We start from the raw sequence: 26,369 nt of genomic DNA on the forward strand, positions 1-26,369 counted from the left end.
TTGAATGCGGGGACGAGAGCCGTGAGGGGCGAGAGACAGAAGAGAGGGAACAAAACCTCGCCCCCTTCCTCTGTTCCTTCCCTTCCTATGTCCTCCACACTCAAACAACAGCTAGACGCTACATGGCTGTTGGTTGAAATCTCCGCTAATCAAGGGGAAGAGTCCTCGCTTGGTTGCATGACGCGTTTATTATGTGCGTGCTGCCTACCGGCAGTTGGGGTCACGAACAAAACCCGTTGGTAGGTTAGGTACAGACAGGTACAAACTCCTCAGTACTCCTGAACCAGAATATTCCCTTCTTTGGGGTTTCCCCCCGAATCCAAGTACTCGTTTACCACGAAAAGAACCAGAAAATGCAGTTTCTCAGGGCAAGGATTATTTGTATGGGGTGGCGGTGATCTCTCATACAAATCATTACTGTTTCCGTCACTTGCATTTTTTGGTTCTTACCCTGGTATACGAGTACTAGTACTTCGTGTTGGAGAGTAAATACTTTTTAGAGTAGTACCATCGTGTAGGTACCCTCATCTTCATAAATCTCTGCCTCTATTTTTCACTCCGTCCGTCGGTCGCCCTTGGCATCATTTCCTAACTCACTTCCTCACTCGGGGTTCTATTTCGTCCTGGCCTCATATCACATCACACGAGCACACTCCATATCCAGCAAGCCCAAGTCCGAAAGAAAAATCGTGCAGGCTAAGTTGGTGGTAGATACTCCAACCCGACTGAGACATTCTACCCTACCCTAGAGTCCCCTACCCATTCCACAAACCTGAGTGATCGTCCATGACCCCAACCCAACCCCCAAATCTCCCACACCCCCGGAGCTGCACACATCCGACCGTCACCGTCGCGCGCGCGATCACATGCCGACGCGTTTCCCCTAGTTCCCTTCCCACGCGAGAATGGCGCAAGCCCTTGTGCACGTGGGCGGTCAGGGAGTTACCGTACCAGGGGATTAGATCGAACTTAAGGGAGAAGTAAGGAGAAGTTACGCCTGAGTTATGATGTAGCAGGGCTGGGCGGTGATGTAAAGTATGGGGGCATCTACATGCGAGTGCCCTGTGGTGGTACTCTATCTAGCAGTAGTAGCAGTAGTACCTCCATAGTGGTAGTGTATTATGGAGCCGCCGAGAAGGTGCAAACAAAGACAGTGCAAGAACTTCATCACGACTCGGCGACGTGAGGAGTTTAAGAACAAATCAGCTAGAGAGATACATACTCGAAAGAATGCAATCAATGGCAGGTATTGTATAGTACAGTATATATTAAATCACCCTTATCCTCCTCCTCCTCCCCCCCTCCCCCCCACACGTTCAAAAAAATGATCACACAAATATCAACAGCAACCATATCCGTTTTCATTCGTAGCACAGAAAACGTATCCTACATCATTGACCCTCTTTTCCGTCCCATTCAACCCTTCCACCCCCCACCGAGATCAACGGCTACATTTTTTTAGACTTTAAGATAATTCCCCCGCCTCTTCCTCTCCTCCGCCCCCCCACCCACCCCCCTTCCCGACTCCGATATGCCAATGCTTTTATAAAAAACTCCCGGATGAGGCGAGCATTCAATCATCTCCTCTCACTCATTCTTCCCACACCCCTCTCTCTCTCTCCGACTCCTCGCCGGCGGCGGGAATGCCGCCGAAGAAAAGAAAAAATAAATATAGAGGTTGTTGAACCCCCCGAAACTAATATGAATAGGAGCGGAGGAGGGGGTGGCGGGGGGACGAGGAGGCGCGGGAGGATGAGTGAAAGCTCGAGAGTAAAAAATATAAAAAAAAATGAGAAAATGAAACAGAGACGAAGACGAGAGAACTAAAGTTTACTGCAATTATAGATAAAAAAAAAAAGGCAACAGAACAACACCCCAACAACGAAGCAGCAAGAAAATGGCAGCAAGAGAAGCAAAAAAAACTAGCGAGGAAAAAAGAGTTTATATTATTTCTTTTCCCACTTTGTTCTTTTAAAATTTCCCCCTTTCTGCCCGGGCAACGAACGAACCGAAAATCTAGTCGTCGTCCTCCTCTTCTTCATCCTCGGGAGCCGCAGACTGTTCCTCCTTATCGTGTCAGCTATGATGGCCTTGCGACTTTCAGAGCAAGAAATGAAAAACATGAAAAAACAAAGAAAACAAGACAATATTGCTAGACGACAGGGCTGGCATTTCTTCTTCTTGGTCTTGTGCTAGTGATAGTGGGTTTGTCGTCCATTTTGACGGGCGCGGGTGGACTTACAAGGTAGGCCGCCTTCTGCTTTTCGTAGCGCTCCTTATCGGTCTGGGCCTTGTCCTCGTATGGTTTCCGTTGCAGAGGGGTCAGGGCCTTCCAGCGCTCACCAAGAACTTTGCCGACTTGACCTGTAAAAAGGTTAGGATGGGTTTCAATGGATAAGGGGGTCAATTGAAGGAAGTTACTTACCGAAGGCAATGCCGGGGTTCTCAGAGCGGACGTTCTCACGCTGTTCGTTGGCGAAGAACATATAGGCGGAGAGACCACGCTTAGGGGCATTGGGGTCTGGAGGACAAGAAAAGGATGTTAGCAATGAACCGATCGATTGGGTGGTTTTCTGCATTCCGTTTCATCACCGCCATCTCATCTCATCGAGTGCGGGATGAATCATCATCATCCATCATCCAATGATGATAAGCAGCGGCAATGGCATGAAAAACGAACACAGAAGTTGATGGGGAGATAACATACCCTTCTTCTTCTTGGCTCCCTTGACGGGCTTATTACGGGCTTTCTCTGTGCGTGGCATCTCTGTGGTTTATTTGGTGATGAGAATGGTGTTGGTGATGATGGAAGTTGTACGGGGAGACGCGAATGTTTTAGTAGCGCGTCTGTGGATGGGAGGAAGAGAGAGGGAGGGTGTTAGTCAAGAACGCCTAGGAAAAAAGCGAACGGGATGACGAATGCTAGCGACAAAAAAACAAGAAAGCGGATGAGAAGGACGGAATGAAAAGGTGGTTGTTGGCGGAACAAGAAAGAATGATGCGGATCGTCATTGGGAAAAGGGAATTGAGATTTCTAGAATAGATATCGGCAGATACAAATTTTTGTTTTACCCTCAAATAATGATACTATCATAAGGGGGGGGAAGATGGAGAGAAAAAAGCAAGAAAGCGTGGGCAGCCAAAAAGGCAAGAGCGCAAGACGACAGAAACCGTCGTCGTCGCTTAACTCGCCTCGTGTATGCGAGGCTCGAAGGGAGAAGAATAGTAGGGGGAACGCTAATAGAGAACCGACAACAACAAAATGGAAGAGAGGAGACAACAAACCTTTCAAACGAGATGAGAATCACAGCACAGAATAAACCGTGCAAAGAAGTGTCGATTCTGATAATTACGAAAATTCGATGTCAGTCGTTATGTATGGTTGTGGAGTGGGGATGGGGGTGGGACACTATCCCTATCTTATCGCCTTGTAGCAACAAGAGAGAAATGGTAGAGGGCAATTTTGTAGGGGGGAAATTTTTTGGTGAAGGGGGAAAATTTGGGAGGGAGGAGACTTACTCACAGCAGTGGGATGTATGGGGCAGTGAGGGAAAGATGAGAGAGAGAGAACACAGTACAGGTTGGGTGGGAAGAAAAAACAGTGGGAGTGGGAGACCTTATGCTGTGGGCAGACCTCAGATCACCCCGTCTCATTCGGGGGAAAGGCACACACAGCAGTTAGTTAGCAAGGCCCACCCAAATTTGCCTATGGGGTTAATTAGCACGTAGCAGCACCACAGCAGGCCCAGCCACCCAATTAGAGCACAGTATGCCGCATTCTTCCCCTAACCCCACCACCACCGCCTACCGCCCAGCAAGCAACCATGACGGGCGTCGAGCTGCGCGCAGTGGTGGTGGTGTGCGTACTGGTATGTAATTTCATGTAGGGGAGGGAGATGTGTATGGGCTGTTTGTAGCTGGGATACGCAGGCAGCGGAATTATGTACATGTAAGCATATTGCAAGCAAATTCTCGAGCAGCAAACTCGTGAAAAATGTATCAAACGATTCGAGTTCGCCTGGCCACAGTGTTTGCCGTACTCGCCATGGGAAGTTCGCGTTGGTCTGTGCTTAAGCTCGGCGCTCGAATTATCGGGCACCAGTTGGAAGGATGTTAGTCAGCAATACAGACGGCTTGGCGGCTTCCGAAGACGTTCTAGCTCGGAAGTATGCATGAATGGATGTTTGTATGGGCTGTCTGCTACGACGAACCACTCTACCGTATCTACCCACACAGAGCAGACAATCTATTATGATACATCTCGAGGATAAGATTTGATAGGAAACACAGCAAAGCCTGCAGGCGGGAGGAAATCTCTTTCACCCTCACTTTTTCTCTTTTTTTTTTTTCGCTCAGGTGCCCGGCTGCGGCAATTGCTCTACAAGAGGCCCACGTCCAAGGATCATTAAAATAGGGTGTATGTAGCATCTTTCCTCAGCAGGTGTATCAGCAGCAGCAGCAGCATTGGCCTGGTTGCTACATCCATCCTCCCTTCAGGCGGCTGGTGCAACATGGGGGTGTAGTACTCTGCCTACATGGTTACAGGCACAAAATGGAGAGAGAGATATGTACCGGTAGTACATGAAGTTAAGCAATTTTTGCAACGACAAACCTGGTGGGAGCGAGCCAGGTAGGTAGCCTCGGCCATATTCGAAAAATAGCAACCTCCTTCGCGTGGGTATTTACAATTTCATTGGAGGGGGCAATGGTTGAGTGCAATCAACATGAGGACATTGTGTATGGATTGTATGGCTTCACAACCGGCGTATCCATCCATATCCATGTTAGTCAGCCAAAGGCAGGAGTCGAGTTTCCTCGCGCCGCCGTGGTAATTTGCCACGCCTTCAGCCAAAAGCGTAACAAAACCGCCACGCTCAAAACGATCATCTGTTTGGCAGTCCAAGACAACAGCTGTGGCATGCCATACAAATCAAGAGGAAGAAAGGGGATTGTTCTTCCGACTGAGCGAGTGATGATGACCACTCACATAGGTACATAACATACACACCCACCTGCTCACTTGTTTGTGGGTATCGCCTTGTTGCTCATTTCTTCCTTCCTTTGCTCTCCCCCTTCCCTTCCTTCTCACCCACCCTCAGCCCTGTTTGCCAGGCGGCTGCTGAGCAAAAGAAAAGTGCCATGTAACAATCAATACATAGGCAGGAGCAATCACAGTTCCCCCTACCTCATACTTACCTCTCATACCTACCTACCATACCTGTGCCCACACACACACACTCTCTCTCTCACACACCCACACACACACACCGGAGGCCTGGTGGGGAGGTTGGTGGTTCAGAAAGAACGGGATGTTGGATCATTGGCAGATATTGGGGAGAGAACCGAGTCAGTCAGTTCCTTACAATACGACCATTAGTCATCGTGTCATCTACCACTGAACATTCTATGCATAACTAGGGGGGTTAGTTCTACGTGATTCGCGGGGAGGCTTGGCAACAACCCTTTCTCTTCTCGCCCCCTTTTCGTAGATGCTCTATCCTCATCGGGCATAGAAAGAGGGAGAGAGGCTGGTATGGCCGGGTGCAAAACAAACCCTTTTTCCATTGATACTCGTGTTCGTAACTTGTCTCTGAATTTCCGCAAAACAATTTCATCATAACTCACGCCCCACAGGCAAACAAGCCCCCCCCAAGAGCCCCAGCAAGGTGCTTTTGCTTTTTGGATTTGAGCGTCCTTTCCTTCTTACCCTCTTTTTGACGCGTTGCGCAAGGGAAGGGAAGGGAACAAGGCTATCGACCGATGCTGACTTCACTATTCCACATCCCTCCCTAACAATTGCAATCTCCCACCATCACCACCACGGACACCACCACCACCTACCTGCCTGCCTACCACTACGTTCACTAGCACATACATACCCCGCGTAGAAACAAACCTTACAGCCTAACTGTTTGTTTGTGTGTGTGTGTGTGTGTGTGTTTTGTGGGTGTGCGTGAGTTGAGTTGAGTGAGTGTGGGTGTGTCAACCCTTACGTTTGTACGGTTCAGCGCGCGCGCCATCTTGTTTTTATTTTCCGGAATTTTTATTATAGCGGCGACCGCTTTTTTTTCCTTTCTTTCCATCTCCAAGGCATCCCATTCCGGGCCATCTTCAAAGGTCTTACACACTACTACACCTACATAGTTACAAAGAAGGGGAAGGGATAAGAGAAAAGGAAACAAACCACTTCCCCGGATCCGATCGATTATACTTGACAATATTTCGCTCCCCACCACCGCCGGGCGCGCACCCTCCCTTCCCATCTGTCTATCAATTCCTTTGTACCAACCCACCAAGGTGAGGGAGCACTCACCATTCCCGTTCCCGGCCATCAAGGCACCACCCACCACCACGACACAATGGTCACGCAACAGGGCGCTCCAAAAGCCCGCAGCGGGACCGGCACTATCACAACATCGACCATCAACAGGCTCAGCAACCCGCGCACCGATCTCCCCTCCCCGCCAATACTGGATCGCCGCAGCAGCCTCCCCCCACTGGGTGGAGGAAGTGGAGGACAGGATTTCACCGGCGACGACCATGAATGCACCGGCGACCACGAGGAGCTCGACTCCCACATCACACTCATGGACTCAATGGACCTCGACTCGGTGAGCAGTACCACCGACGACCCCTCCCCGCGTACGCGGACCCGCCGACTATGTCAAGCCCCAGGGTCAAAGTGTTCACATTCGATGCCAAGGCGGCATACCGGGGGACAGAGGGGGCAGCTAGACTTTGGCCTCCCCAAGGTGATTGATGATGCAACAAGCATCATGGGGAAGATCCACGACCGGGAAGTTATAGAAGTGAAACGCAATAGGGACTATCATCCGCAGAGGGTGGGTAGTGCACAGAGCGGTCGTAGCATTGAGAGTAGGTCGAGTACGTCCAACTCGATCAGGGAAGAGGAGGAGGAAGAGGCGGAAGAAGAGGAGAGGAGGCGGAGGAATGGTGGAGAAAAGATGGGGAGACAGATGTCAGCATCGGGGGCGAGGCCGGAGGTGTATAAAGGCATGTCGGAAGAGGTGGGGAGGAAGGGCCCAATATCAGAGCTGCAGACCAGCCCTAGACGAAGGCAACGGCTAGCTCAGTCTGTTGAATCACTTGGGTTCGACAGGAAGGATGGTGAGGGTGAAGACGGAGAGCAGGTTGGGATCACAATGAGTGCATGGAGACGACGAAGGATGGAGAACCAGCCAGCAGGTTCTAAAAAGTCTTCGTTAGAGTACAGCAAGGAAGAAAAGGATGCAGAGACTGCGGCCCTTGAGGAAATCAGCAAAGGCAAAGAAAAGATGGCAACAAACGGATCAGATACCGCCCCAGCAGCAGCGACATCAAACGGGGCTCCCGTGCGACCAGGACCACGCAGAACTGGTGGCAGTCTTGGAGGCTCAGGCACAATCAGGGCTCCTGGGACCCTGATGAATGGTAGCAGCAATGGTTTCGAGCGAGGAGGGAAAGGATCGGTCATCCCAGTACGAGACAGTAACATTGGTATACAATCAGGAGGGAGTAGCGGTAGTGGTGCAGGCGCCTCCAAAACACGCAAAGCAGCAGATGAGAAGGAGGGAACCCGCAATAGATCACCGACAATCACACAGCAGCGGGCATCCCCACCACTAGGCCGTCCCGCCTCTGGCTTGTCCCTACGAAGCGGGCTCCCTCGACCGTCAAACTCAGGACCAAACACGCCCATCAAAACCTCAAAGTCGTCGATTCCCTCACCCGCCCCGCCTATCCGTGCCAAGACCGGGTTACCCTCACCCTCAACCAGGCACGAGCGAACAAAGTCGTCTGCGCCATCATCGTCAGCCCTGCATCGGTCGCACTCGTCTACGTCGGCAACATCCGCTACATCCTCGACATCCGCTAACGCCAATGCTGCAGCTGCAGCAGCCACAACCACGTCTGCATCAACAACCTCCCGCTTCCAAGGATCATCAACAATCAGGAGCAGGGAACCCCCAAAACTTCGTGGGTTTGCTGGCTCTGCTGCCCAGCCGTCAACAGTGCACGAAGCATCAAAAGAAGATATTTCGCGAATGCCCGAGAGCCCTCTCCCATTCGGAATGACAAAATCATCGTCTTCATCTGGACAGTCGTCTAGTCGGCCGTCTTCTAGTCATTCGGCAATATACAGTCCGACGTCAGCTACCGCGGATAAGGGTTCAAGGCAGGAGGAGGAGCATCATCACATTGTCGAGCATTTAGAAACTCTTCGTAAGCTTACCCGTTTTTCTCCCCCAGGTTCAAATAGAAGTAGCTGGTCCACAGAGGCTGAGGAGGCAGCAGGTGATGAACAAAAGCCAAGGGAACGCCGCCGTGAGGAGAGGAAAAAGAAGGAGGATGAGCGCAAGGATGCTGAACGAGAGGAGGCGAAGCTGAAGGATATCATTGCATCAATTGACTCTCTGGGAAAAGACCAGGAAATCCGATCGCCGTCAAGACTGTCGAGGACGAAATCGTTGGACTCGCTGGTACCTAATCGTGCATCTCTAGATGCTGAGAAGAAAACGCCGTCAAGGCCGAGATCCGCTGGTCGTGATTCGGAAATGGACTTGGAGACGCCATTGAAGCTCTTTTCACCCACTAGTGAGATGGGAGACTTTACGGCAAGATTACTTAGAAGCCCTGCCGTTGAGGATTACGAGGATCTACTCAATCTCGTAGACAGTGACAAAGAAGAGGAAGAACAACAACGTAACAGCAAGAACGTGCGGGAAAAGCAATCACAAAGGGAGCCAATCAGCCCCCCAATGAGCCCCGAGAGCCTCAACAGCCCCATCGCAGAGAAGCACAGCGGCACAGTTGAGGAGCCGCAAGAAACCACCAAGCCCGGCAAGCTCCGCCGTGCAATCATCAAAACAGCCATCATCAAGAAAACGGTTCGCCCAAAGAGCCTCGTCATCCCTAAGCGCTCTATCCTTGAAGAAGACTCTGACGACTCGCTCGACCATCTCATCAAACACGATCAAGACTTTTCCGCCCTTCTCAAGCCAGGCTCCAGCGACGACGAGGACGACATTGACAGCATTGAAGTTCTTGTCGCTAGCAAACCCTACAACCCACAAGAAACAAAGGACCAGCCCCCCCGCTCAGTCTCTGACGCAACGACCGGCGATCGCCAGTCAGAAGCCGAGCGCGCCGTCCACGAAAAACTCATGAACAGGTTCAAGACTCTGCAGCTCGAAGTACGCTCTGTAGCAAGGGGCATTGAGGTGCTTGAGCAGTGGCTATCTCCCGGCGGCGAGACAATATCGTCAGGCTCATCATCCGATATCATCAGCGAGATCTCGGAGCAGGAGGAGATTCTTTACCGCTTGCGGTGCGACGAGGAACGACAACGACTAAGACTCCAGACAAAGGTCCTTGAGGATGCGCTTAAGCGTAAGAACTCGGGGTGGAGCTGGATGATGTGGTTGCTCAAGTGGGGGTTTGTGGTGCTCCTTGGGATGGCGCTGTGGATGGCAATCGAGGTCGCGATATTGTATGCATACCCTTTCGTTGAATATGAGATTGGAGACACGTTCCACCCCACCTAAACCCGGGTGGTGGTGGTGGCGGCCGCCTGTTTTTTCTTCTTTGGTCACTTTTTTCTTCTCTTCATGTTTTTTTCTTAGGGGGACGGCGGGATTTTTTCTTCTTTTTTCTATATCTTCGGTTTTTTATAGTCCGCCATTCTAATACCAATCGTGTTCTCGCTGTACAACGTGTAGTGTCTCGCAAATGCCCCCGAGTTTTCGCGCGTCCCCGTCGTTCTCAAGGACCCCCCGCCAGTCGGCACAAAACCAACAAGAGCAATCGTCTTCACCGCAATCTGGCTGTTCCGCCACGCATGGACAGCCATTCACAGCATCGGGCACGCGCTGTGGCTCCTCACCGAATACATCTCCGCCATACCCGACATGATCACAGAGCTGTGGGCGGCCCATTTCGGCGCCGCGCCGGAGGTGGAGGAGATTGTGCAGGAGACTGTCGAGACTATCGTCGAGATGGCGGCCGAGGAGATAGTTTGGGGGGCGGAGTTTGTGTGGTAAGGATTGGGTTACGGGTACTCACGGGTGCCTGGTTAGGTTAGGGAGGGTTGAAGGTGGGTGGAGCGGTAGGGGAATGGTGGGAGGGTGGGAGGAGGGGTTTATCTTTTATAGCGGTTTCTTTTGTTTGCTTTCCTCTGTCTGCCTGTTTGTCTGGCTGTGATTAATGGCTTTCCTTTTTCCTGTGCGGAAATCCTCTTTTTTTTGTTAGGTGTTCTAAGACGAATCTCTTTTGAGTGTGGGCGTTGTTTTTAATCTTTTCTTTTGCTTGTTTTTTGTGTTTATTGCTTTCTTTTTTTTGGTTCTGCTCTCCTCTATATTCAGAGTAGGCTTAGCCACGGGCAGAGAAAGAAAAAAGAGGTGGATTTGGGTGCGGTGGAATGGGTAGCAGGGGTAGATGGTGGTGGGTAGGGGTCGACCAGAGAGGAGGATACTATCGTGTCAGTCTGGGCTGTATATTTTTTTGGTTTTCCATTATTCTTACTTTTTCTTTTGTGTAGTGTGGGATGTAGTTAAGTTAGTACTAGTAATTATCACGAGATTTCGGGGGAGGGGACGAGGGGACGAGGGGAGAGGGGAGCAGAACGGGGAGGAGGGTATAGCATACTATCTATTCCATTCATTCATTTTCGTTTTTTATTTCCTGTCACTGGTTTTTTGGTGGGGGGGTGTGAGGATGGAAACGGGAAAAATTGTGGTGGGATATATATGGATATAAAGATAAATATATATATTGTTTCTGGGGCTATGTGGATCACTGCAGGGAGACAGCTGTGGAGGACGGCCTGCTTCACTTGTGGTATTTCTTCGTTTTGGATGCAGTGAATAGGAAGGCCCAATCCAATAGTTAACCTACACCACGTTGATTTGTAAGCCTTCCATATATGTTTCTACAAGCTTTTCTCAGCAGGTTCTGTCACGTTTACAGCTTTCTTGTGATTGGCTGTAAATTACGCTATGCTATTCGACAGGAGATGTCTGGTTGATAAGTACATGTACTCCTAATTGCCTTCGGATCACTCGGATACGCTATTTTGGAGTAACAAATTGATTTTTTTTTTTTTTTAAATTCATTAGTAACAAATTGATTGATTACTTCTTTGATTATATTTGGAGCAACAAAGAAGCTCCACGTCCACCCTCCAGTCCGCACACCAAATCCCAATCTCGGGCTCTCAATTCAGGTTCGGCGTTATTGTAGGCAGCCGTTGGTAGTTTGAGTTACGTGTATGATAGGGTTTAAGTGTGTCGTGGTATTAGCATGGTGCTAACAGGAAGCTAGTAAAGTATCTGGGGGGGGGGGGGGGGGTTCTCTTCGAATCGATAGAACCACCATCTATGATACTTCAATCGAAATACCTCCACAGCCATCCCTCATAACGCCTCCGCCACCCTGTATTCGCATCAACGGCGTCGGTGACCTGTCGTTATATGCCCAGTTGTAATGATTAAGTGGTTTCTTGCCCTCTGGAAATAAAGGTGCCGCCATCGACATGATGGAACGGATTTACATCCGGCTCTGGCGTGCCGCGGGCAGTCTTCTGGGTCCCCGTCTCATAGATTTTGGGCCTGCATGGGTTGAGGACGGACATCTTAGGGCTAGCGCTGTGTTTTTATTGTGGTGGATCAGGTTTAATAACGAGAGGCTAATATATAGCTAATGATTTAAGAGGAGGCTCCTCAATGGCTATGGATTTAATAGGACGCGTCTAGATCTGTTTTACAATATGGCTAGCACGACAGTACGCGATGAAACACGAGGTTGCTGGTACATACGACAATAATTCTACAAAGCATGTACCCCACAGGTCCACAAGGTATTACACAATCCTTCAAGACTATTCACTGGAACTCCCTAAGCATGTTATCTCACTCGCATATTTTGATCTAGCACGCTGTGGCTGGAGGCCTTTCCGGAACTGGAGATTTACAGATGCGAACCCCAGCTCTCAACTGGGCGCATAATGGCGATTAGGTTGATGTCAGAGGCTCCAAGCACACTTTACTACATGCAGCTCCTCGATGATCTCCCGCTTCATCTCACGACACCCCTTCACAGCCGAGCTAGAGAAGCTGATCATAGCTCGGGGTGATATAAGCCCTGCATCAAATCGAGCTTCTAACATTCGCGATTCCGGCACGTGATAAGACCAGGCATCTATTTCCCTTCAAAAAGAACAGTAGCAGTATGCGCAAAGAAACGAATCAACTCCAATTTGTGGAAGGAAGAGGAAAAAACTTTTAGATGTAATTTTTCAGTTTTTTTTAAAATCATACAAAAAAGTTTTTAGAACCCCCCGCACTCCCAAATTCCCAAAGCCCCAAAGCCAAATGAAAATTAGAAAATTTAAGCCTGGGCGGCGAAGGCCTCAGGGAAGCGGCGCATGTTCTGCTCGAGACCACCCTTGGGGCGGAGGAACTGGACGTAGGCACCGTCGACCTTGACCTCACCGGCCTGGCGCTTCTCGAGGTACTCCTCACGACGGAGAGGGGTGAAACCCCAGTTCTTGGAGACAATGATCTTTTGGCGACCGGGGAACCTAGGTGGTGATAGAGAGGTTAGTGTCTTTACTTTATGTGGGAGCTGCTGGAGGCGGGGAAGCATACTTGTACTGAGATCTCCTCAGAGCCTCAATAGCGGTGGCACGGTGTGAGTCACGGGTACGGACGGAGAGAATGATCTGTCCGATGTTGACACGGGCGACAGTACCGTTGGGCTTACCCCAGGCACCACGCATACCGGTTTGGAGCCTATCCGCACCGGCACAAGACAACATCTTGTTGATACGGATGACGTGGAAGGGGTGGGCACTGTAAAGTCCAAGTTAGAAAAAAGCTGATCCAACATTCGATATTTTACTCCGTTCGGTTTGGAGGTGACGTCGGTGGAACATACCGGACTCTCATGTGGAAACCATCCTTTCCGGCAATCTTGACAAGGTACTTGTTGGCGCAAATACGGGCAGCCTCAAGAGCCTATCCAAACAGTTACCGTTAGCTATTTTGTTCGAGTATAAATTTATAGATGTTGTGGTGAGGTGGAGCTTCGGGCGATAAGGAAAAGTGATTCGCTGATGACGTACCTCGGAAGAAAGCTGCTCGTACTCGTTGGAGACGAGGTGGACACAGAGAGGGAACTCGTCAACACCGGCACGCTTACGGCCCAAATCGAAGATCCTGATCTTGGGGTCGGGCACACCACGGTTGAAGCGCGACTTGGGGTACGGCTTGTCTATTCAGAAGAGGAAAAAAGTCACTGTTAGTCTTTTGTTCCCACTTTTTTTTCGAACAAAATTCCTCCATTTCTCGCCGCCACGCAACACCCGTCCCTCCTCATCCCCCGCTCCCAAAGACCAAATCCCCATTTCCTCCCACTTTTCCACGCCCCAAATTCTTCCAACTTCCTCTCACAAGAAAAAGCCAACAGCATCTGGGAAGAGAAACTCACTCTTGCAGTAACGGTAGCAACGGGCGGGACGGCGGGCCATTTTTTCTTGATGTGTGGGTTAGTCGTGAATAGGTGTCGTTAGGGTGTGCTGTGTTGGTCGAGTTGCGAGGGGAAGGGGGAGGGAGGAGTTTTGATCAAGAGGCAGTTGTAGTTGATTTCTAATGCTGCGTCTTGGCAATGCGGATTACCGAGCAACAGTGGCGAGGAAAGTGAGAGGGGTGATTTGTGTGGGTCGGCTGCAGGGCTAAATACCGAAAAAACAGTCCTAACTCCGGGTAGGGCGGCAACCCTAGGCGACAGACGACATTTGTCAGGATTCGAACCTCCGCCCCCAACGAAAGTGGCGGGAAAGGGAAATGATTGGCTGTTGTTTGTGAGAAGTTGCTCTATGAAGCGCCTTTTATGAAATTTGAAATTTGCTGTGTTTGCGAATTATGAGGGCTTAAGGCGCAATGTTATGCCGACTGACTGGCTGTTACTATTTTCTGTGCAGCTGGATAGATAGCACGACTTGACTTGGACGTCATTGACTCACACGCACAACAGCTTTGTCAGCAATATTGAGGCACAGGATGAATTTGATACCGAGCTGAATTTGGTGTCAGGGGAGTAGAAAGATCACTTCCTCAAATGGAACACACTGACTCATTCTACGTGGGCTTGCCCACATATATGTGGGTGGGGGGTTACATCATGAGATATCACTCGTCGATCTGGCTCTAGCTGCCCATTAGCCAGTAGAGCTTTAAAAAGGCTAATTGCTTATGAAAAAAGCTGAGCAATATGGTTAAAAAGCTAAAGGGTGCTGTGAAATGGAGCATAACGGGGAAATGGTATCTACGGTGACTTATTACCTACCTGTACTGTTGCACGCACCCCATCAAGTAGATTGTTCCTCTCTTATCTTGATTGCAAGGCTGGGAGGAGCGAGTACGCCTGCTACCTAGTAGGTATCTTGTACCTAAACATCCTTTAAACCCCCCGGTAGGTATGAACTGGCGGTCGATATGGAATGCTATAACCTTCCCTTCCACGCGCATATACATATATCTTCACTTTGTTCAAAACAATCCTTCATTGCTACTGTCAATCAATCTCCTAGCGGCGTTATAAGCAGTTTCATATACGGTTACTAATTCTTGCTCGACTCATGCTCATCACAGCTATGTCTCATGATGGAAGTTGGGAGAAGATTGAGGTTTTGGCTTTTGTTGTCTTATCATAGTTTGATGACCATTGTGGTTATGCTCTGCTTGGTGGCATAGGTGGCTTGCTGGTCACCTGAAATGTTAAGAAAGTTAGACAACGAATAGAGCTGAAAGGAATGAGTGTTGGTGAGAGATATATAAAAGAAAGGCAACTCGCTTTTTGTCAGTCACTCGTCATAATCCCAATCCTATGGATAGTACAAGGGGATCGAAGGAAGCGTTAAAAAAAAAAAGAAAAAAAGAAAAAAAAGGAACAGAGGAGAATAAAACGATCAATAGCTGCCAATAAAGTTCGTTGTTCTTTTGCGCAGCAGGAGACTTACGTGTCCGCCGATATAGTCATTGCCCTGGCGATACAATCTGTGGACGCTGTTCATCCTATGATAGGGTCGCAACTTTGGTGAGAGATCAATTTGATAAGAAAGATAAAGAGATCTGTGGGAAAAGCCACCCACACTCTTGGCACAAACTTTAAGGTGGGTAACACTTTCGATAGATGAATGGACAAACCTAACTCAACCACACAGATCAGCTAGACGATACCACCAGCCATAGTCGCGCCCATCTAGACTCCAACCGCACTCTTCAGAAACGTCAGTGACCAGAAGCCACTTGGTCAGCAGCTCAACTAAAGCCATCAAACTTACTCTTGACTAGGGATAGAGAACAATGACTATCGGGCCAATATTGTCCTTCCTCTTTTACAATGAGACGCCCCGCACTGGAGGTTTGGATACCATCTAGCTGGGACCGGGACTCTCTCCACCATGATATAATGGACATCTGTATGAAGGTCTTCAGAGTCATAGCAAGGCCCATTTTTGACCTCTGAATAATTTCTAAAACGTTAAGCTACAACAGAAATATTGGCACAATCTAGTGCTCTATGCTTGCTCTAGCATCTTCTCAAAGAGGAAGCCGCTACGGCTAGTGATTCGACACTGGGAAACAGAGGGACTAGTGCCCAACGCTTCTTCTAGGGCTTACTATACTGCGATGGGGCCACTACTTGAACGAGCTCAGAGAAATGAGAGTCACTGCTGGGCTTTGAGTAGGAGTTTCTTATTAGCACTTTAGCAGAAGACGACTGATATTTTTCGTAATAGAGGCGGGAAATATGACCTGGGACCGAGGCTGTGAACGATTATACTGGATACCAGCCATATTTTGCCGGTCATCAACCGCCTCATTATCGTGTCTTTGTGGACTGATACGTTTATCTGGATTAACTAATCGGAGTGCAATCAACATATATCGGGTTCTCCGTTGGGTCATATGGCTGCTGGGTCTGAATTACTGACACGTTCTTTGGCAGAACAAATTACCAGCTGGCTACAACCATTTTGATCGGGGATAGCGTTGGGACCAGCCTGTCGGCTTGAAATACAGAATTGGTGGTCTGTTTTCATGGCCTGGGTTTAGGATGGCACGAAGTTTCTGGGCTATCCAGGGGTTAATTCATTTCAATTAGGGTTTGAGATAATCAGCCGCAAATACATAAGTAATGACATACGAACAGATAGGACCTTGCCCTCACCACTTTTACCTGCAAATGGGAGGTCTTAGTAATGAAATATCGTCGTCATTGTCAGGCGAGGAGATAAAGGAGCAAACATTCAACTTACTACTAGGGGGTGATTTCTATAGTTGAGTATGGATTGGGCTGATATACCCGAGGAAAAGGTTTGTATCACGCTCTGTGTTTAACATATTACCAACCTGATTCTGATTCTGGTTTTGATTCTTCATTGGCTACAGAATATAAGCTCTGTACTTCCAGATATGCCTCGACCTGGGAGGATACCAGCAGTGGTCTTTGTAATTAATACTGAGTTCCGGTCTTCTAGGCTCAATATGGGAGATTTAAGCGTTTCCCTGCTGATCATGAGCATCACAAACAATGTGCTTCACAGGCTATCACTCGCTGACTCGCCTCAGGATGAACTGCATGCACGCGGCCGCTGGTCTAGTTAAGCTCAAAGTACTGGCCAGCACAACATATTTCGGGTATGCACTGGGGAAAAAGTAAACCCTATGCATCTCATTGTACGGCACTCATCGAGCAATCGTCTTTTACACTTTCATATCGTTAGATATTAAAGAATCCGCCGCTTGTCTTGCAACCCTACGTAAAGTACAGAAGTAACAGAGTAAGGACAGGGTTATCAGATGACGAAATAAAGACAAAATGAAATAGGAAATATGACTGCATGTGACAAACTCTTATCTTATGTTTATTGAAATTGTTACTGACATCTATAAAGAATACATTCCGATCATAAATAACTTTAGGGTTAAGGGAGACACATGAGCTCACCATACATCCGATAGTACATTTACATATGCATTTATGTATCTTGATCTCAACTGGAAACAAGGAAAGAAAGCCTATCCGATTCCCCCTATGCGCATCATATCCAAATTCCAGCCCAGGTGCAACAATACCCCACAAACGGGAAAGTATACGATTAATCCGGTGATATGCACATACATATAAGTTCTATGTCTATATGAATAACAGAACCGTCACGAGTGAGAAGTGATATATGAAAATTATATACGATTCTATCCACCGCATGCTCTAATTATACCGTGGAGTTATGGGTTGGTGATCTTATACCGATGGTTTTATTTCATATATTTATTCTATCCAAATGACGAACGATCTTATGATTAATAACGGCCCGCCAACAGCATATCGGATAGATGCGTCGAAAAGCTCACATGGGATTGATCTGGGCTTTCCTTTTCCTGAAAAATATGCTGCTTGAACTAATCTTAGGCCGGTATAGGCTATAGGGTTCATTTGCCCGGTCACGAAAACGAATTAGTGACTCTCCTTACCAAGCATTAAAGATATTGATTTTAGGTCAATAAAGTCACGAAACCACAGGGGCGTATGCATATACCCGTCAAATCATGACCTTGTATGCGAAGTATCTATTTCCATAACAGGTCATGAACTCTCAGGGGTAATACCCAGTCGACAGAAGACTTCACAGCAATATTTTTCAAACCTTCAGACACTAAATAAATAGTCTTAGTTCCTGCCAGCTTTTAGTTCTCATTCAATTCCTTCAGCAACTCTACCTTATAAGTGGACTAAAGTCACATTTAGATCTTAAACTCAATTTATTACTTTGAAATTTAATCAAAACTACTAAAAGATATACCTTGAACAACAACTCAACATGTCCAGTCCATTCAGAAGCTACGACGATGACAGGGTTTCATATCTCCGTAGCTGCGAAGACGGCCCCCCATGTCAGTTTGGTGTGGTGGAGGAGGCCCTGGGCCAAAGACACAAAAGCCCCAGAGCCGAAGCTGGAATGTCTTTCTGTTTTAATGGGAGTCTTATGGCAGGACGTTCTGATACACACCATACACCCGAATTTCCGGTAGGACGTTGGATATACGTTGGAGGAGGAAGGAATGAAAGAGGGCATAGAGAACATGGCGGGCATGGAGAAAATCGAGGGCATGGAAGTCATGGAGGAGGAGAAGGCTACGGGGAAGGGCATGCGCGCATTGAGCCCACCATGTTGGCGGATATTATCAGGAGGTTGGCCTTTAAATCTGTTACTATTATCACTACTACCCATTTCAGTTGCAGAAAGTGTTCAGGGTATAACAAGTCGCATTCTCATAGGAATCATCGGGAAACGGATATGGTCAATCGGGGCATTACAACAACCGCACTCTGGAGTGAGGTCCATCCTAAAATGATGCACAATGGCTCTTGGCCCAAGGAATTCAGCATCCCCAAGACAGTGGATGACCTCAACTCTATGGACAGTGAGTATTGATTTTATTTCAGATCCGCCTGATTGCTACTGTACTCATAGCCATGCCGTTATATAGGCAGCGCCCTGGATCGTATTCTCTTCGCGTACAATCTCACCTCTGGACACAGTTGCGACCGGAAGTATCGTCCCAATGGAGAGACCAAGAAAAATAAGCTCTGGCGTCTTTTGGAATTCCTTGGTGCAGATCATCTAATCCCCCATAGAGATGTAGAAGAGGAGATATTTTATTCTAGGCACGAGAGACATGGTACTAGCGGCTATTGATGTTGTTTGTACCCACCATAAAATCGTGCCGGATATCAATAACATGAGAATCGTTAGGATTTCTTTCAGATCTTTGGGATGGGTATTACAGCTGATACTGACGAATCTTTGATGACGATTGCGGCGGTAGTACTATCGCTTATAATTTCATTTTTTCTCTTTCTTCAAGGCAAACGTAGGATTCAGGTTTGCTTTTGGGTTTTCACCTTTAGGTCTTAGAAGCGCAAGACTAGAGTCAATTTATCTTTGTTGTATACTTGGTTAAAAGAAGACACATCTATCCTTCATCGATGTTTTTAAACCCAATGAAGGCATCACCGGCTTTTCATTCCTTTGATTTGTATGTCTTGTGCCTGTACTAGAAAGTGAGCATCACGGTTCTAGCGTATCAATTATATAAAATAGGGTTAGAACATGAATCTTAACAGGACTATATCTTTTGTTTTAATTATTTAGTTTTATTTACATGTAGCCTGTTAAGTTTAATATAAACATAAAAAGCGGGACGGCTTGTCGGTTGTAAAAACAGGAAATTGAATTGACACTAGCTGGTGTACTAACAGTTTGTAGTATGTGCGTGGTCCATAGTGACAGGCGTGGGCGTTTCCTACCCAAATTGGTATAACATCAAGCTGTCTTCTCCATACATTGATAGTATATTTCAGTGTTACAATGTTTTTTTTCATACTGGTTTTACAAGATGATGTTCCGAGTGATATATCATGATGTACTAGTAGTAGACAGTCTCAAAGAAGGTGGTAGAAAGGATGGCATTTGAGGCCACGACATCACCCACGCTAGGATTCACAATTCACACTAGGATTTACATTCATACGAGGATTACCTATTCACACGAGGATTTACTATTCACGTATGGAAAGAAATTTACGACCGGAAATGACTTGTATTCTACTTTGACAGACAAAATAGTTATAACGGAACCTCGTTAAAAACCCAGCTGGTCAATGCTGGGAAAAGAGTGAACCGACAAATAGAGATACAAGTCATAAGGGGTGCACATTTTAGGAACCCCATCTATCATAGATGGGAGATCCACAAGACATGATAATGGTATGAGGGGGGAAATAAAGATGTGACAAATATGAAAGGAACCCTATCTATCATAGATAGGCGATCCACAAGTGGTGATAATGGTATGAGGGGGGAAATAAAAAATATGAGAAATATAAAAAAAGGAACCCCATCTATCATAGATGGGAGATCCACAAGACGTGATAGTGGTATGAGGGGGGAAATAAAAATATAAAAGAAATGTGAGACAAAAGAAAAAAGGAGGCAAAGCTCGGAAAAGGTTCTATGTAGGCGGAAATCTGCCATGTCAAATATTATAAATATCTGAATAATTTCCTAAAATCACACAAGAGGATCAGACAATATCAAAAAAAAATCAAAGAAGGAAGGAAAGGGAGTCTTCCATTTTGGGGGCCTCGGAGCCACCGCCGCCCCCAAGGAGAGAAGAAGAAGAAGAGGAAGTGTTACGGCGAAAAAAGGCTTTTAAAGGATTGTGAGAGAGGGTAACAAGTCGGCGAAATTTGGGACGAAAGGCCAGATATTGGCTTGGGGCCGCGGTGCCCTCCAAGAACTCGAGAATTCTGCTATGTGCGCGCGAATACTTGAGACTGAGTACACCGTGTCCGATAAGCATATGATCTTTGCATACTCTATTATACTCCATCTCTGAGGAGAGATAGGTACTGCGAGTAGCTTATATATGTCAAGTTTTAAAAATATATATACGTCCAAATTCTAATGCTAAATATTAATAAGATCTTTCTGATACGTGATTCTTCGTGTTCTCTCTGTATACAAGTATACTTGTAACTACATGTACACATGGTATGTTCTAAACAAATAATGTATTCAGAATAGAATACTTTACGAGTATCGAACACGTGCGTGGTGTGTCAGAAATCTGGCCTCTTTAGGTTTTTGGTGATGCGGTCTACCAAAAACACCCAGGTACCTCTTGACGGAATTAACGAGGGAAGTTATATTGGCTAGCTGGAATCCTGTCTCGCGTTAACCTGGAAATCCAGTTGGAACTTCAAATCCGAATAATAAACGCTATAGTAATTGCAGTCATTATAGCAAAGATCCGACCTATCAATTCTCGACCCCTTACTTTGAAAAAGCTCATACTGGCACGGTGCTGATAAGCTGCTGTATCAACTTGCCTCTTGCATCTTCTCCTGCTGAGCGTTTTTCAACTTTCCCCTCTTGTTGCAGTACTGACAATACTAGCGTCGTTATCTAGTCCATGGAATTCGAACTATGGAACTTGTGTGAAATTGTTCACTGATCGTGCGTGGATGACCATGAGTTGGGATGCGTTGACTTGTTTACACCGCTTAAGGATTTCAATCACTAGTCTCATCAAAATCTTATAAGTCGCCGCGGAGAGTATCACCAGATGACCGATGAGTAGTTATCCTACTTGAGGGGCGTGCAGTTTACACGTATTTGATGTAGGCATAGATAGACGACGATCGAATGACAACGGTCATTATTCCGAAGTCTTCAATTCAATCGCTTCAATTAGTCAGGCAACGCGGAATGCCCAGGCCGAGAAGTCACTTTCCATGGAAGGCCACACACCTGAAGGAGAACACCTGCTTTTGAGGTAGTTGCCTATTAATCATTTGGTGTTGATGTTTGTCCCCGACGTGAGTAGCAGTACTCATGGGATTGTAAGCAAACAAAATAGACGTGCACCGTTTCTAGAATTCTTTCGATCCCGAAATATTCAAGGGGAGCATCGCAGCATGGACGAGATGCGCCAACTATACACTAGATGGCAGTAGTACTGTCTGCTTGGGTTTAGCACTTGGTTGTGACTACGGGAGTGTTTGTTGGAAGGATCCTTACAGTTAACATGCCTTTAAATCCGAAATCATTCTTCTCGTTGTTTGTGCTCTTGGGTCCTCCGGAGCCCTTCAATACTCAGCGTGTGCTGAATTCACAATCCTTAGAGTAGTCTCGGGCTTTGGAAGGCACGCACACTGAAAAGACTTAGATCCACGGGGCTAGAGCTGATCAGCTGAGCTGCGCTCATCCAAACAACACACCTGGCCCGTCGATCAACATTGGAGTAGCGGCGGCTAAAAGGTGCTTCTCTCGGAGCTTCCTATACTGGGAGATCACCCGATTGTGCCCGGGCCGCTGATAATGTTGTGCGTTGAGGAGAGGAGCGGTAGACATATCAAGGTATGTAGATCCTATCTTGGCCAATCGGCCGGAGAAGCGACTATTCAGTTAACAAGAATCTATCTTGGTTAGGGAGAGACTCGAACTTTCCCTTGCTCCGTGCCTGCACACTTACGGCAACCAGAGTATTTAGCGGATGAAAAAAATTGGTGGCAGGCCTAAAGTATAAAAAATGGAGGAAGTAAAAACATCTGTGAGCATGAGAAGTCTAGGGATGGTGATGAGATCAGTTGACCGAAAGTAGACTCATAGTGGCAAGCTTAAGCTGCGGAGGGAAGGGAACGATGTGGAAGACGGTAGTGAGGTTGCCAAGGATGGTGTGGTTTCTGTTACAGCTTAGAGCTAGCCTTTTTCTAGGACAGTTTCTTTCTTTGTTTTCTGGCTGAGTTTTGCTGAATAAAATGAGTTAACGTAACGGCGTCCTACCTGTAATCATGAAATATCACTCGATCGACCCGGTGCTTCTTACTGTAGTAGTGTACTCTCCAGAGGTATATTCCATTCAGTTCCATTAGTTATATTTCAACCACACCATCCACCCTTCCCATGCAGAATCTAACCTATCCACCGGACCCGACTGGCTCATACTGCATGTAGTATCTGCGCTGCTTCACCACTACCGCTACTACCGCCATTAGCAGTGGCAATCTAATGAACACAATGGATTAACCTATCTTGATACTATTGAGGATCGGGTAGCTGGTGATAATGATGACCAAGTAATTTCTCCAAATGACTTAACTATCTATTCTTATCTCCTTACATGCAATTAATGAATTAAACCCGGGGGGGATACTTATCCCCTAAAGGGATTATACAGGCTTTACACTGGGTTTCAGCGTATTAGAACCGGCTCCCGTAGCAGCTAAGATCGGATCACTGGTTTGCCTTTCTGCAGGTGGTTTGCCCGACCAAACATCGGGATACAAAAGACACCCTCGAGCAATACCATATCAGTGATTTTGAGATTAGCGATGAGTGGAATTTGCTCGAAAAGAAACCAAAATTACTTTTACCAGGTAAGAACTGGTCAAGTTATTAGCTGTTGGATTTTGCATGTCCTGGCGCTAGTCCTAATCTCTTTGACGCGCTCTCTGCCCGAATCAGCGCCAAGTCGATACCAAATCGACAGATAATCGCACCAAATAGGAAGTTTTCGCTCGAATTTGAAAATTTTGGGAAATGCGAGCAAGCTAGCTAGAGTGTGTGACCATAATGTGACCTCATATGTATTCCAGCGAACACCTTTCATTGACCACATTCTCCTCCCACTCCCAAACCCATTACCATCCGCAGCGAGTTTAGAGGAAGGTCAAGCCCTGTTTTGCGGGAGCATGGCATGCAGGACGCTACAGAATGTCTGTGAAACCTGACGAACCAAAGGAGCCGCATGGAGGGAATGTAAGGAGGCCCCGTTGGTTCCCGTCAGAAGAAAAAAAAGGGAGAGGGGTAGCGTGGGTAGGATCGGCAATGACGCGTTGGTAGTATGGCGCCCGCCACCTAGTCAGGTAATTCTTGGCGCTCGGTCTAAAACCCATGTGCTTAGTAATCTTAATGCACAGTATATTTTCATGGTTCAGAATCATGAATTATCACTCGGATCATTTATTTGGGTTCAAAAATTGACTCCTGGCCACCAAAATCGCTCCTACTCAACAACAACACTATAAAATTACGAAAAAAGAAGATAGAACCATTCTCATGGTTCTTCTCTTTATTTCTATGTTTTGAAATTAAATATTTCGTGAAGTTTCGGCAACTAGTAGCGGTTCTTCGTTGTCATGTTCGCGTTGCCCTGACTAGGAGGCGTGCGCCATAGTGGCAGTGGTAATGCACTGGTAAGTGCGGGAGTGAGTGTTTGAGTGGGTGAGTGATTGAGGGTATCTATGGTGTGGGTGGTGGTGGATAGGTGATAGTCCGGTTGGCAATTGAGATTACATGTACATATGTAGTCCAGTTGACAATTAACGTTCGCCAGGACACACCATGAATCATGATACAATCACCCTTTGAAAGCCCTTCAACACTTGAATTAAGACCGGACGTATTACATATAGTAAAAAGAGATGTATTTTAATAAACTAAAATTACAACCGAACATGTTATAATTAAATCCAATGGTTTCCAGGAGTCTTCTGTCATGTTCGGCAAACCTAGAGGTCACGGTGATGGCCACTTTTACGTTGTAAATCGTTGTTGCGCTAAAACACTAGTATACCACAAGATATAGTATATAGCGAAAGTTTTCAATATCGTTGCCACCGAATGAGCCATTATTACTTTAGACAAGATCCTAGATCTGGCGTACGTGGATACTGGCTTTTTCCTCCAGCATAATACATGTCTTTTGAGATCGGTCACCGGCCATTAAACGCCATCTGATCTACCTGCCAAACGAAAAGCTTCCTCTAACTTAATTTGTGCTCATGAACTCGTTAGTAATGTAGCTTGTTAAGATACGGGGGTATTTCCGTCACATCTGTAACTAGTACCGACCTCTGACCCGTTCCAATGTTTCGTTTTGTCTGCAGCCCAAGTATGGGCCCGTTCTGGCCTGGTTATTCCAACCTCGAGCGGGTGTTCCAAAACTTCTCGCAGGCGCGACGAGGATCCGTTCTCGACAGGCGCCGATATGAGCATGGAGCCATGCCATTGTGAACTTCGTGTTCCTGTCGCTGGAAATTGTGCCGATTGTATAGATGAGGCTACTAAGTCTTGTAGGGAGTTCCCGGAGGTTGAAGAGGGTTCAAGAACCTGATTTCCATTGTCTTCGAGGATTTCAGCTGACCTTTCTTGCTATAAAGTAGTATTTAGAGTTTAGCCCATGCTACACAGCAGTTATATATACGTTTATACACCAGTTAAATTTAATGAAAATAGTAAGAAGGCGTAGAGTACTTACTGCTCCTATCGACCCGCCATATCTTTTGTGGAGCATATATAGAAGCCAAACGCTAAACAATGTTGCGATAATAGACGCAAAGATTCCGACAATGGCGATAATATCACCGTTATCAAGGCTGCCCTTAGTACCGCTTCCTTCAACACGGGGACGGAGGCTATATTTGTTCATGGCTTGGAACCTGTGGTGTATGGCCGTGCGTTAGATCAAGGTTGTAAAACTATATGATTAAGAATGGGCGTAGAAAATAAAAGTCCGTTGTCAATTTTCGGTGTTGGTAAGAGGTGGAGGAGAAAGGAATAATGGCCGGTACCTATCTTGATCGCTACATATTCTACTATACACGTATCTAGTTAGGATCATTAGCTATGTGAGACATGTAAGGCTTTTTTTGAAGGGGCCTTCTCTACCAAACGTTCCATTGGCTCATGCAAACTTTTCATTGGCGCGTGCGAGGAGAACAGTCAGTATCCGTAAACATAACTGGCTAACGTAACACCACCAGGCGTATATGTATGCCTGCCCTCTCAGAACGTTGCATAGTAGCATGGGTATATGTGTGCCTGCCCCCGGAACCACACAGCGTTTATAAACACAACCGGCATTACATACACACAAAAAATAGTCGGACAACCTTTTTGTATTGTTTATTTTAAATGTACCACAGGGAGACTAAGACCAGAGAAACCCTAACCCTGTATAGCGGCTGCATATGAACAGCCAAAAATTGGAGGACACCCAAATACTTGAGGCCCCAAGGGTGCATAATCCGGAAATAAAGCGTATTTACTAGGTGTAATTTTTGACAATTGGCGTTTCGAAATTGACGGTTGCAAGAGGTAGGGTTGGTGCTTCCCTTCCATACTCTATAATCAGTTTTTTTTTTTTAAATACATCAGTAAATGAATCCGATTTTTAACCGGCTGGGAAACGAATCAGAGTAAACGAATCAAATTAATATGGGGAAATGAAGCGGTAAACGAATCTATAAGTTCACTTTATCACTTAAGCTTACACATTTCCTAATCAATAAAAAAGATACCTTTCTCGATAATAAATTCTAGTGGCAGAATTAAAAAAATGGAGTGGGGAGGGATTGAACTCGATGACTTTGACTAACAAGCGCAAGAGTTATCGCCTATGCTATGAGTTGTTTCACATATTAAGTTTACAATTAATACTCATATAAAGTTTATTTTATTTGCACTGTAGCTGAAAATCTCACAAAGTCCAAAATTGCTAGGGATATGAAATACTATCACTCATTTGGATTTCTCAGACTTAAGCTTGCTATCATTCAATACGCAGAATTGCTCAACACTTTTTCCGACATTTTTACAAGACCGGTGTCAGCAAAGGCACCAACAAAAGTGTCAGGAAAGGCATCAGGAAAAGTGTTCAGAATGATGAGACCGGGAAATGCATCAAATGTCGGTGAGTGTGTAAATGAATCAAATTTTCAGTTTTATTTAACGTCCC

General features: G+C 46.7%; 7 protein-coding genes across 7 annotated transcripts; 3 read left to right on the forward strand and 4 right to left on the reverse strand.

Annotated features, from left to right (window-relative positions):
• Positions 1-2,016: 2,016 nt before the first annotated feature.
• Positions 2,017-2,765, reverse strand: LAJ45_09453 (uncharacterized protein; the record flags this gene model as incomplete). Its single annotated transcript, XM_046118996.1, has 4 exons — positions 2,017-2,067; positions 2,243-2,364; positions 2,426-2,521; positions 2,708-2,765. The coding sequence occupies 4 exons, from the start codon at positions 2,763-2,765 to the stop codon at positions 2,017-2,019; spliced, it is 327 nt and encodes a 108-aa protein (XP_045967811.1).
• A 9-nt stretch (positions 2,766-2,774) lies between these two features.
• Positions 2,775-3,654, reverse strand: LAJ45_09454 (uncharacterized protein; the record flags this gene model as incomplete). The annotated part of the gene is made up of 3 exons (XM_046118997.1): positions 2,775-2,847; positions 3,286-3,342; positions 3,524-3,654. The coding sequence occupies 3 exons, from the start codon at positions 3,652-3,654 to the stop codon at positions 2,775-2,777; spliced, it is 261 nt and encodes an 86-aa protein (XP_045967812.1).
• Positions 3,655-6,359: 2,705 nt separating this feature from the next.
• LAJ45_09455 (uncharacterized protein) lies at positions 6,360-10,040 on the forward strand (the record flags this gene model as incomplete). The annotated part of the gene is made up of 4 exons (XM_046118998.1): positions 6,360-8,223; positions 8,296-9,390; positions 9,480-9,490; positions 9,720-10,040. The coding sequence occupies 4 exons, from the start codon at positions 6,360-6,362 to the stop codon at positions 10,038-10,040; spliced, it is 3,291 nt and encodes a 1,096-aa protein (XP_045967813.1).
• Positions 10,041-11,786: 1,746 nt separating this feature from the next.
• Positions 11,787-12,130, forward strand: LAJ45_09456 (uncharacterized protein; the record flags this gene model as incomplete). The annotated part of the gene is made up of 2 exons (XM_046118999.1): positions 11,787-11,854; positions 11,929-12,130. The coding sequence occupies 2 exons, from the start codon at positions 11,787-11,789 to the stop codon at positions 12,128-12,130; spliced, it is 270 nt and encodes an 89-aa protein (XP_045967814.1).
• A 254-nt stretch (positions 12,131-12,384) lies between these two features.
• LAJ45_09457 (uncharacterized protein) lies at positions 12,385-13,525 on the reverse strand (the record flags this gene model as incomplete). The annotated part of the gene is made up of 5 exons (XM_046119000.1): positions 12,385-12,577; positions 12,645-12,848; positions 12,934-13,013; positions 13,121-13,269; positions 13,486-13,525. The coding sequence occupies 5 exons, from the start codon at positions 13,523-13,525 to the stop codon at positions 12,385-12,387; spliced, it is 666 nt and encodes a 221-aa protein (XP_045967815.1).
• Positions 13,526-17,884: 4,359 nt separating this feature from the next.
• Positions 17,885-18,499, forward strand: LAJ45_09458 (uncharacterized protein; the record flags this gene model as incomplete). The annotated part of the gene is made up of 1 exon (XM_046119001.1): positions 17,885-18,499. One exon carries the CDS (start codon positions 17,885-17,887, stop codon positions 18,497-18,499), a length of 615 nt encoding a protein of 204 aa, XP_045967816.1.
• A 5,940-nt stretch (positions 18,500-24,439) lies between these two features.
• Positions 24,440-25,061, reverse strand: LAJ45_09459 (uncharacterized protein; the record flags this gene model as incomplete). The annotated part of the gene is made up of 2 exons (XM_046119002.1): positions 24,440-24,784; positions 24,891-25,061. 2 exons carry the CDS (start codon positions 25,059-25,061, stop codon positions 24,440-24,442), a joined length of 516 nt encoding a protein of 171 aa, XP_045967817.1.
• Between the last annotated feature and the right edge of the window lie 1,308 nt (positions 25,062-26,369).

Source organism: Morchella importuna (genome assembly GCF_003444635.1).
Source record: "Morchella importuna strain M04M26 chromosome Unknown Morimp01GS036, whole genome shotgun sequence".
Taxonomy (NCBI): domain Eukaryota; kingdom Fungi; phylum Ascomycota; class Pezizomycetes; order Pezizales; family Morchellaceae; genus Morchella; species Morchella importuna.